Below are 12857 nucleotides of genomic sequence, written 5' to 3' on the forward strand. Positions count from 1 at the left end.
TGTCTTACCTTTTCAGGAGTGTGTTGCAAGCATTTAATTCTAAATTTAAATTCAGAATTTACAGATCACACATTCACAGAACATCAGACTTGTTTGCTGACACTGATGCAGTAAGCCTCACACTATGCTAACAGGATATGGTAAGTCAAACAAGCACAATGAGGAATTGCAGACTTATGGTTTATACAGGCAATCTGCTTGAGACCAGAGGTCTGAGTTATTAGATTTCTTAGCTCAGTTCTGATAAATTTGGCATTTGTGTAGCTTAATAATCTGCCATCATCCTCTAAACACGGCCCAACAAGTCTCATTGCAGGATTTGACATTAATCTTGTAAGTTCTAGGCAGACACCAATCCTTCAGATTTAAAAATCTATTTTATACAAGCAAGTATATGTGTGTACATATTTAACTCCAAATCAGGAAAAATTTGGTAAGAAATATTTTTTTTTTTACATTGCAGACAGTATGGACCCAAGATATGTCATGTTTTGTCTGGTCAACTTTGTTTAATTAGTTCATATGCATCCATTTTTGCATTTCATAGAAAAAGTAGGGCATTTATCACCAAATATTTCAATAGATTTTGTGTTTCAGGTTTCATTTTGTCTCATTCTTCCAGTAAACACGTCTTAAGACGTGCAACAGTACGGGGTCGTCGTTGTCGCATTTTTCATTTCAAAATTCTCCACACTTTCTCTATTGGGGACAGGTCAGGACTGCAGGCAGGCCAGTCTAGTACCAGTACCCTCTTCTTCCGCAGCCATGCCTTTGTAATGTGTGCAGCATGTGGTTTTGCATTGTCTTGTTGAAAAATGCATGGACGTCCCTGGAAAAGATGATGTCTTGAAGGCAGCATATGTTGCTTTAAGATCTCAATGTACTTTTCTGCATTAATGCTGCCATCACAGAAGTGTAAATTACCTTTGTAAAGGGCACTGACACGACCCCATACCATGACAGACCCTGGCTTTTGACTCGTCTGAATCATCTGAACACAATACAAATTTTCTCTGTGTGATGGTCCATCCCAGATGCCACAGAGCCCAGATAATTTAACACTGGTTCTTTTTGCACAGTAAAACATTTTAAGTGGCATTTGTGCATGTAACTCCATATTGTAGTGCTTGCCAAAGGTTTGGCAAAATAATACTTTGCCCATGTGGTTATAACAGCTATAGATAAATGACAGTTCTTGATTCAGTGAGAGTCTGTGTGTTCAGCTCAGGCTTGCACACTGAAATTCTTCCAGATACCTTAAATTGTTTAAATATATTATGTACTGTAGAGGGAGAAATGTGCAAGTAATCTCCAATCCTCTGCTCCTCAAAGAGTCAGACTTTCTTTTGTACCATACTGCTTTTGTACCAAATCATAATTACAATCACATGTCATCATCATCTGTTTGGAATCACATTATTATCGATCTATATATTGGCTTTAATTTGCATCTTTTACAATTTGTTTGTATTATTATTGTAGACATGATTTGTATCAGTGTTGTTTTTATGTTGTTTATTTTATTCATTTTGTCCTATTTTTATATTGTTGTCTTTAATCATCTGTCTGTCTGTCTGTCTGTCTGTCTGTCTGTCTGTCTGTCTGTCTATCTATCTATCTATCTATCTATCTATCTATCTATCTATCTGTCTGTGTGTCTATCTATCTATCTGTCTGTCTATCTATTTGTCTGTCTGTCTGTCTGTCTGTCTGTCTGTCTATCTATCTATCTATCTATCTATCTATCTATCTATTGTAATATATTACATTGAATATGTTTATAAATATCATTAAAGTTAGAATTAAATACACTTTTGTAAACTGAGAGGTCATCTTCAAACAAAGCAGATTAAACAGAGATACTAATCCTTCAGATTTTAATTCTGAGTGTTCAGATTAGAGACTCTTTATCCTCCAAATGTTTTTTTTATTTATTTATTTTTTGTAACCAGCTGTGCTTCTAGTTTGGATTTTATTATGTAATTTTAATAGTGAGAGAAAGTTTCATTATTCAAACAGATAAAGAGTAACAACTAACAAAAAGAAACAGCAAAAAGTTCAGCATAAAGTTCTCATGTTTAATATTTGCTCCGGATGTTGGAAATCAGAATCTCAGAATCAGAATCTTTATTATTCACCAAGTACCAGATGTATGAGGAATTTCTGTTGGTGCAGGTGTCAACATACATACATCAAGTTAAATAATAGAAAAGGAACACTATATATAAACAAATCAACATGAGAAAAATGTTTTTTTTTTTATATATAATAATATAATATAATAATAATAATAATAATAATACAGCAACAATAATAATAAACTAACCAGTATGTTTACTAAATAGTTTTTAACATTTTTACTTAGTAATAAAAATAAATGTGGACATCTGACCAGAAGGTTGTTGGACATCATTTTTCAGAACCATGGACATTAAAATGGATAGCCACCACCCTTTTGACACTACAACAACTAGTGAGCATTTATGCCTCTTTAATCTAAAGCGCATCTGCAAAGTCAGGCAATGATGTTGAAAAAAAAACACACCTGGTTTGCAATCAACATTCCTTTTTATGCTGAAGGCGTCTTGGCTTTGTCGTTATGGACGTTGTTATGTGCACAAGGGTACAGTCACACTGAAACAAGATTTAACCTTTTTGGTTGTTAAAAGCATTTATAAACTAGAAATCATTTATAAGTGTAAATGTATCTTTTTATACCTGTTAGCAATATGTGGATGAAACACCAGAAAACACGTCTTTTCTAATGAATAGGTTATTCTCATAATGTGTCCAAAACAAGGGAGATTGAGTTTGGCTGTCTGACTTTAAGTGATAGGTTAGGATTGATTTGGTTAAAGATCTATTTGTTTGTCTTCTTTGCCGACTCACAAAAGTGTTTACCAGCACCAAATTTTGAAGGCATCAATATTCTTCTTGTCCTTTCTTTTTAGTCCAGTTTTCACATCTATAAAGAATCACATAGAGCACCATAGTCACACTCTAATCTTTGTTTTGAGAGACAAATCATTATATCTGAAGATCATTAACAGTTCATTTATACTTGTTCTGCTTAAAGCCAGGCCGTGTCATATTCCCTGACTGCTGGATCTTTTATGGTTGTCATGGCTTGTTGATCAGTGTAGAGATTCCATATTAGAATAATGAGGGGCCATTATTCTACTCCATCTTTCTTATGACATTTCATAATTTTGTGTGGTCAACATAGCCAAATGCTTAGCTGTAGTTAGTTCAGCACATGTTGACTTTCTTTTTGAATACCTTAGCATTTTCAATAATCCACTGTAAATAAGTGATAATATCGCTTGTGTCTAACTTTCCTTAATCCTGCTTGCACAACTGGCAGTTCTGTTCTGATGTAAGGCTCTAGTCTGCTTTAAAAAATCTTCAGCATAATTTACTGGTGTGTGATTTGAGGAAAATTGCATGCTAGCGTGCACACTTCAGATCATGTCTCCTTCCTTTGGTATTGGGACATAAACCAGCCTCTTTCAATCTACCAGCTACTGAGTGGTTTTCCGTAAGTTGGCATAACTTGGTTATCACTTTAAATGAATGTTCCTTATAATCTACATTAACATTACATTTTTGGTATTTGGCAGATGCCTTTTATTTAAAGTGACTTACAGCAGTGTGACAGTATACAGTCTGAGCAATTGAGAGTTAAGAGCTTTGCTCAAGGGCTTAACAGCAGCAACCTGGCAGTGGTGGGGCTTGAACCAGCAACTTTCTGATTATTAGTCCAGTATCTTAACTGCTAGGCTACAACTGCCCTTTAATGTAGATGCTAACAAAGAGGCATCTCTAACACAGTGGCATCCAACCAGTTAGGATAAAGAAGCAAACCACAACTCCGCTGGCATCTTAACTGTGACACAATGACACATAGCATTAACTAAAACATACCACAAATCTTTTATTATTATTATTATTATTATTATTATTATTATTATTATTATAAACAATAATTCTAAGATTATTAAAATAGCTTTTAAAGCTAAGCTTTCTATTCCCCAACAACCTCTATCTGTAACCTTGGTTAGCAACAATAACTGATATAACACAGTGGCTACCAATGTTAATTGCCATGTCTACTTGTGGTTTTCTCTAATGGTCTATGAGGGTCGACCAGGGCAGAGCTAATTATGAATACATTGCTTGTTTTTTTCAAGCAGGTTGGCTTATTGTTAAAGAAATTGTTTATCATGTATATCTCTATCTGTTTTTTTAAACAGTGGACAACATACCACAGGGTCCCGTGTTCACCAAGCAACCTGGTAGCATTGTGTTTCCTGTGGACTCCATGGAGAAAAACCGGGAGGTGGTGTTTAGTTGCGAAGCTCAAGGACAGTCTCCACTTCATTATAGGTGAGCCAGCCATTATGTTTTATGTAAAAGAGATTATTCTGAGTGTAACAGCACTGACTTTGTGTAAAGCTATATATACCTCTGCTTTCACATCATCACATGAAAATCTTCTTCCCCTTAAAGCTTCTTTGAGTGGTCCAAAAAGGTAGAAATCAGATGGCGCGAACCAGCAACATTCTGATTACTAATTGAGTACTTTAACTGCTTGGTGGCCGAAGCCCTGCGACGGACTGGTGTTTTGTCCAGGGTGTGTTTATGTCTTTCCCAGTGTTTGGGGAATCGGACCCACCACAGCAATGACTAGGTGATCCTCATAGATGGCATTTCACAAGAAACCATCATACTACTGTGATAGATACAGCCACATGGGCTCAGGGTTACTACAGAAAACCATTGTCATTTAACACAGTTCACCGCTGTGTCAACAAATGCAACCTAAAGCTCTGTTACACAAAGAGAAGGCTGTACATCTATTTTATGAGTTCTTATTACTGAGCACATTGGGATTGAGATTTCACAGTGAAACATGCTACCATCAAGGTGATGTCTTTACTGGGAAGGCCATGATTATTTCAGCAAGCTGACGCCTTCTCTCATTAACAACAGCGTGTCTTTGTAGACACAGAATGTGTGTGCTTGAATGGACTGCCTGCAGTCCAGCATAAAGAGGAAAATCAGATGACAGCGACCACAGACTGTTAAGCAGCTGAAGTCTTGAATCAAGCAAAAAAATATATTTATATATACTTTACAGACACTTTAATCCAAGGCTACTTGTTACTGATACAAACAACTTGAATCATGCAAAAATAGACAAAGATTCCACTTGCAAATCTAAAACTTTTATGGAAATTGGGGTTTGTACTTATACGAGGGATAAAAGTTTTCACACTTTTATATTTTGTTTGGAAACGTTGAGGGAGGGAGGAGTACTAATTAGTCGTATCTGAGAGACTGAAGAGGGTTTTTGTGAATTTTGAAAATGCGCATTAAAAATCCTGGATGGAAAAGCTCAAAATTCGAAAAAAGACCTAAACATTGCAAAAAAAGTTTTCACGCTTGAACGAGGTGGAAATGTCAGAATTTTGCATCGCCGAAATGCGAAAAAAGGGGATGGAAACAGGTTTTGCGAATAAACGATGACGTTTAACTACTGGAGGGAGGATTGGAATATGTGTACCATCCAGTGCACCGTACACCTGTGGTATGTGGTGCGCTGCATAATTACGCTGTGCTATTTCTTCTGCCTCCTGCGCATTTGGTAATATGACGTAATGTTTCATTAGTTTTGATGTTATTGCTTGGCTTATACACTACGGTGAACTGCTGTTACGCTTACGCCAAACGTCTCGCCCACTACCCTGTACACCGCACAAGTGGCCAGCTTGTACAAGGCAATAGCAATCCTCTTTTCAGTTGGCACGGATGGCCAGTGACTGTAAACCTTTGGCTCTACAGATGACCCGATCATGGTGCATAGCTTATGAAAGGCTGATTTTGACATTCTGAAATTCTTGATCCAAAGCTCGTCTGAAAAATGGTTCTGCACAATGTGCTCCCAAAATTGTTCAGTGCGTTTACGTTCCCAGATGAGAGGTGAACGTCGCCATGGCACGGAGATTTGAGCCCACATTAGATGGGCCATTGCTCGTTCTGCCCGACGTTTCTTAGCTGCAAACAACATAACCATAAAAAGATGGCAAAAACGCCGCTCAGGTGGCGCAGCGGTAAAATAGACACGCTGCAACCAGGGCTGGATTTTGAGTACGTAGTATCAAATCCAGCTCTGCTTCACCGGTTCGAAGCTGAGTGGCTGTATGAGCCGATTGATTGGCCGATTGCTCAGTGGGGGGGTGGGACAAAGAACCGGATGTGCGTCTCTCGCTGTCAGAATGCGATTACGACCTCTGCCGGCTGATTAGAGGCGCCTGCACAAGAGATGAGGAAGAGTGCCCTTAGGATGTGTCTCTGCGCATGCAACACTAGGTGGCGCCAAACTCATCAATGTGCGGGTGGCAAAAATGCATCCGGCTGCTGCTCATCTTTCGGAGGGGATATGGGTTAGCTTCGATCTCCTCGGTCAGGGCAGGGTTCGGCATAGACAGAGAGGAAGCACGATGCAAATTAAACAATTGGAGAAAAAAGATGGCAAAAACCGAATTAAATCTCTCCATCTTGCTCGTTTCTCTGCAGCGCGTTGACACGTCATGTTAAGGTTTTTTCGCATAATTGTAGTTGATGGAAACGCGACATTTTTCGCTTTTTTTTCTGCCGATATTTTGTAAATACGCATTACACTTGCAAATCGTTTGAATGGAAACCCGGTTTGAGAGAGAGAGCTTATAGTCCGGATTTAGCGCCATCTGCATCTGATTTCCACCTTTTGGACCGCTCAAAGAAGCTTTAAGAGGACGAAGATTTCCATGTGATGATGATGTGAAAGCAGCGGTGCATCAGTGGCTACGCGCTCAACCAAAAACATGTTTTGCTAATGGCATTAAAAAGTTGGTACAATGTTGGGAAAAATGCATCAGAAGGTGTAGAAAAAAGTGTAGAAAAGTGATGTGATCTGTTTTTGAAATTCTTAATAAATAGAGTTTTAAAAAGTGTGGAAACTTTTTGAAGAACCCTCGTAAATTTATAAAATGCTTCACATATTTTCTTTCAGCCAAATATTTCATGTGAATCAATATAGTTTTCTTCAATGCAGCAGCTGCCATGTCTGTTAACAGACAGGTCCATTTTACTCCCCCAGGATTGAACTAGGCTAATTGGTGAGCTAATAAGCCGCTTCCCGTTTCCTGTCAACTGGCCAAATCGCCTGGCCTTGAGGTGAACGTCTTTCTCCCGGCAGCTCCCAAGTCCATCACTTTCAAAAGTCATTAAACTGCAAGCCTTTGTGCTGCCATACTCATTATAATGCTCTTACCCATTTAGCCTGAAAGCTAACCTTTCCTCCTTTTTGAGAATTTAATTTCTCAGCTGGTTAAAAATTGTGAAGCGCTAAACTAAAAGAACCTCCGTGTTTGTAAGCGTCTGTGCTAAAATAGCCGGCTCGTGTCTGTATTAACAGCTTTTGGTTTGATTACAGACTCAGGGTTTTCGAATGAACCATCTCCTTTTTCTAGAGCCAGATGGTTTCATAATGTTCTATTATGTCTGTTTGAATGCTTTCACTTCAAGCATGCTCAGAGTAAATAAAAATAGCTAAATAATAGGTCAGCTGCATGGTGGTGATTATTTTAATAACATTTACCCATATACTTAAGTGCTGCCTCTAGCTACATTCACAGAACATGTAACATAATGAGTTCTCGTCTTCATCTTCTTTTATTGCCCCATCAGTGTGCTAATCTAATAAAGCTAGTGCCTATACAATCTCAGCAGACATGTCATGGTATCCTGGTAATTTGAGAAGTCTAGATAATGACATGACGTGTCACATTTATTGGCACCCCGGGTGAAGATGAATAAAAGCATTGTAGCAATTTCTCATCCTTGAAAAAAAATCAACCTTGAATTAAATTAATTTAGACAAAAAAATATCAATAAATAATAATTTTAACATTGTCACATGTGCCACATTTATACCGATCAAGCATAACATTAAAACCACCTCCTTGTTTCTACACTGACTGTCAATTTTATTAGCTCCACTTACCATATAGAAACACTTTGTAGTTTTACAATTACTAACTGTAGTCCATCTATTTCTCTACATACTTTTTAGCCTGCTTTCACCCTGTTCTTTAATGGTCAGGACCCCCACAGGACCACCACAGAGCAGGCATTATTTGGGTGGTGGATCATTCTCAGCACTGCAGTGACACTGACATGGTGGTGTTGTGTTAGTGTGTGTTGTGCTAGTATGAGTGGATCAGACACAGCAGCGCTGCTGGAGTTTTTAAATACCGTGTCCACTCACTGTCCACTCTATTAGACACTCCTACCTAGTTGCTCCACCTTGTAGACGTAAATTCAGAGACGATCGCTCATCTGTTGCTGCTGTTTGAGTTGGTCATCTTCTAGACCTTCTTCAGTGGTCACAGGATGCTGCCCACAGGGCGCTGTTGGCTGAATATATTTTTGGTTGGTGACTATTCTCAGTCCAGCAGTGTCAGTGAGGTGTTTAAAAACTCCAGCATCATTGCTGTGTCTTATCCAGTCAGACCACAACACACACTAACACACCACCACCATGTCAGTGTCACTGCAATGCTGGGAATGATCCACCACCCAAATAGTACCTGCTCTGTGGTGGTCCTGTAGTGGTCTTGACCATTGAAGAACAGGGTGAAAGCAGGCTAAAAAAGATGCAAAGAAACAATCAGTAGTTGTAGAACTTCAAAGTGCTTCTATATGGTAAGTGGAGCTGAGTGTAGAAACAAGGAGGTGGTTTTAATGTTATGGCTGATCAGTGTATTGGCAACATGTTAAGCTTTAAGAAATAGTTAAGAGGCAGTAATCCATGATGTCCTATTTCACTGGGTTATACATAAATAAGGTCATAAATAAGGTTTTTTATTCTTTTTCGATGAGAAAGACAACAATGAAAATGATGGAAAAGTGTGTATAATTAAAGTGTATAATTAAAAATAAACCTGACAAACTTGCCTGATGGTAGGAGGACCGACGTTTGTTTTGCCCCCCTTCCCGGCTAATTTGCTTTAGCTGTCATGTGTTATATAAACACCACACATCTCTGAGTGGTGTTTATATAACACATGACAGCTGAAGCAAATTAGGGGTAGTTATTGACTTTTCAGTGGTTAAATTGTTTTGTAACCCAACTTGAGGTCCCACAGATCAGTAGTAGGTTTTTTTTTTATACACCGACTAGGCATAACATTATGTGAATAACACTGATTATCCTGTTAGTGGGTGGGATATATTAGGCAGCAAGTGAACATTTTATCCTCAAAGTTGATGTGTTAGAAGCAGGAAAAATGGGCAAGTGTAAGGATTTGAGCGAGTTTGACAAGGGCCAAATTGTGATGGCTAGACGACTGGGTCAGAGCATCTCTAAAACTGCAGCTCTTGTGGGGTGTTCCCAGTCTGCATTGGTCAGTATCTATCAAAAGTGGTCCAAGGAAAGAACAGTGGTAAACCGGCGACATGCACATGGGGAGTGAAGGCTGGCCCGTGTGTTCCGATCCAACAGACGAGCTACTTTAGCGCAAATTGCTAAGAAGTTAATGCTGGTTCTGATAGAAAGGTGTCAGAATACACAGTGCATCACAGTTGCAGGGCTGTTTTGGCAGCAAAAAGGGGGACCAACACAATGTTAGGAAGGTGGTCATAATGTTATGCCTCATTGGTGTATTATATTTAAATCAAGCTCTGTAGAAAAGTGTAGAATTAGTTCTGTTTTTAGTTTACTTTTAAAAATAGAATTTTTGTTTAATTGTAAGAACAATTCTGTTACATTGATAATGTACTAAAGTATAAAAGCACATTTAAAATATATATTTCTGCAGCTTCTATTAGCAAATAATAAAGTACTGCTGCAGTGTTAGATGTAAGAAAGCAGTCCTATTGCAACATCTTCCATAAAGGCTACTCATTAAGTCCACTACCTAATTAGGTTTGCCTGTGAACTCAATAGTAGCTAAACATCATCAGGTTTTGTTTTGTAATATAAAATATTGTTGTTTCTTAAGTGTATTAGCAACTGCTTGTGTCCACATATACATTATCAGGCTTTTATTCCCTCTGCATTGGGTCTATGTTAGGAAACGTACACCGATCAGGCATAACTTTATGACCACCTCCTTGTTTCTGCACTCACTGTCCATTTTATCAGCTCCACTTACCATATAGAAGAACTTTGTAGTTCTACAATTACTGACTGTAGTCCATCTGTTTTTCTACATACTTTTTTAGTCTGCTTTCATGCTGTTCTTTAATGGTCAGGACTCTTCTCAGCACTGCAGTGACACTGACATGGTGGTGGTGTGTTAGTGTGTGTTGTTCTGGTATGAGTGGATAAGATATTTAGGTGCTAAGTTATGAAGAGCCTTAAACGTTAAGAGCAGAATTTTGAAGTTGATACAATCCTGGACAGGAAGCCAATGTAGTTGTTTAAGAACCGGAGTAATATGTTCAACAGATGATGTTCTAGTGATAATGCGTGCAGCAGAGTTCTGTACCAATTGAAGTTTGATTGAGATTGGTGTGTGACCCTCTTGTGTGATATGGATCTTAACATGAACCCACCTGGTGCAGGTGAAAAGAAGTGGAGGGTGTGTTTGTTAATTACGGCTTAGAGGTCTGTAGCAGTAGAAATACGATTGGGAAATTAGATAAGACTAAACTGGAAGAAAAAAATGCGGGAAAATGCATTAAAGGGACACATGCTTTTAGTATTAGCACAATAAAAAAACATAAAATGTTGTTTACCTCAAACTAAAGAGATGTTTGGACATGTTTGGTGTGGAGAAACTGATCTTACAGATACTTTTTTTCCCTTTTTTGGGGGGAGGGGGTTTTCCCCTTTATATCCTGATCTACTCATTTTCTAATTCTCACCTGGAATTATCACACATACGCGCAGACATGTGTCCAATCTGCAGACTCCATCTGACCTTCCCTTATTAAAACAAACCCTTCCCAGTGGTGTGAAAGCTTGTTAGACTGCTGCACCATTCGAGTGCCCTACAGTGGGCAGTGATAGCTTAGTGGTTAAGGTACTGCACTAGTAAACAGAAGGTTGCCGGTTCAAGCCCTGCCACCACCAAGTTGCCACTGTTGGGTCTTGAGCAAGGCCCTTAACCCTCAATTGCTCATCGTGTTCAGATCATTGTGTAAGTCGCTTTGGATAAAAGCGTCTGCTAAATGCTGTAAATGTACAGATGTTGTGCAAATTACTCCAGACACAGTCCACAATTTTTGGAAAGCATTGCCAGAGGAGTGGAGAATATGATAGCTGAAATCAGTATTCCAATGGATTTGGATAACCAACAAGATTATTGTCACTGTTGGCCATATAGTGTGTAAATGTTAAATGATTTGGATGGAACACATACTGTATATAATAACTATATTATGCTTAGATCAGTCTTATGCAAAACGTTGAAGACCCCTGGTGACATTTGGACATCTTGGACCCCATAGTAAAGCACATTGACAAGACATAAACCTAAATATGGCATTTTTGTCTAAAAATCTTTGAAGATTTTAATTTATTTGTTATATTTAACATAGTGAACACACTGGCAGAGCAGCAGTCTATTAGTTTAGCCCACCAATGCTAAGATCCAGGTTCAAACCTCAGTGATGTCTACAATGACATGACTGGCTATGAGTGAGGGAGGAACTAGCCGAAGCCTTGCGATGGATTCGTTCCCATTGCAGGGTACAGTATTTACATTGTTTACATTTTCAGAATTTAGCAGATGCATTTTATCCAAAGCAACTTACAGTTGTGACAGTATACAATCTAAGCAATTGAGGTTCAAGGGCCCAACAGAGTCAACCTGGCAGTGGTGGGGCTTGAACCGGCAGCCTTCTGATTACTAGTCCAGTACCTTAACAACTATGCTACAACTGCCCTGTATTTCTGCCTTGCGCCAGTGTGTCCCGGTAAGACCGGACCTGCCTTAACCCTTAACAAGATAGAACAGTTGATGAAAATGAAAAGAATAAATCCTACCATGACAGTTTAGAATACAAATACATCCCAATTTACAGAGTAACTTTGAATATACACCGACGAGGCATAACATTATGACCACTGACAGGTGAAGTGAATAACACTGACCAACACAATATTAGGAAAGTGGTCATAATGCTATGCCTAATCTGTGTAAGTAATTACTTTAACATAAAATGTATCCCTAACTAGAGAATCGTCTGCATATGTGATTTGTAAAATGATGAATTCTTTATACCATGACTTTCTGAATTTCTCATATTGTGGATTCATTAAGTACCACACTCTTAAATCACTCACAGAATACACAGTAAAAACACACCGCTGTTAGATAAACTCGAGGATTTGATAGGTAAATTCTACCAAATCCATTCTGCACAGGCCTTGTCACATTATGTATAACAGGTGTTTTATGTGTGAAAGGATGCATGAAGCCACATGTATGAATTATACAGCCAGGACTTTGATGGAACCTCCATAATTACCCAGTTTTTGAGTGTGAAATGGGTCTAAATTTAGAAGCCAAAATGCAACCCTTCATTTTGAAGAGAGTTCATGAAAATGTAGAGTTTTGTAAGTGAACACAGAAAAGCCAGTGGATCAACTTAAAAGAACTTTTTTTATTACAGCACCTTTTGAAATATGGGTGTTTGAAGTCCCCTGATTTGAGTCTCAGCTGCACCACCTCAGATCAGGCTTACAGAGCTTCAGTGCTCTACAGACAACTGGCCATGTCTGAAGGGGGGAAGATTGAATTTAGTATCAATTTAATACTGTTGCAACAACAAATCCTGCCATCTGCTAGAGACAGTAATAATTT

At 38.5% G+C, this 12857-nt stretch overlaps 1 protein-coding gene across 1 annotated transcript in view; it reads left to right on the forward strand.

Moving 5' to 3' along the window:
* cntn4 (contactin 4) overlaps positions 1-12857 on the forward strand; it is a 368543-nt gene that overhangs the window by 105109 nt on the left and 250577 nt on the right. The window contains exon 3 of the mRNA XM_062997552.1: positions 4254-4386. Within this exon, the coding sequence (XP_062853622.1) occupies positions 4254-4386 (133 nt within the window). The remainder of the gene's footprint in view (positions 1-4253; positions 4387-12857) is intronic.

The sequence above is a fragment of the Trichomycterus rosablanca genome, chromosome 6, assembly GCF_030014385.1.
Source record: "Trichomycterus rosablanca isolate fTriRos1 chromosome 6, fTriRos1.hap1, whole genome shotgun sequence".
NCBI classification, from domain to species: Eukaryota; Metazoa; Chordata; class Actinopteri; order Siluriformes; family Trichomycteridae; genus Trichomycterus; species Trichomycterus rosablanca.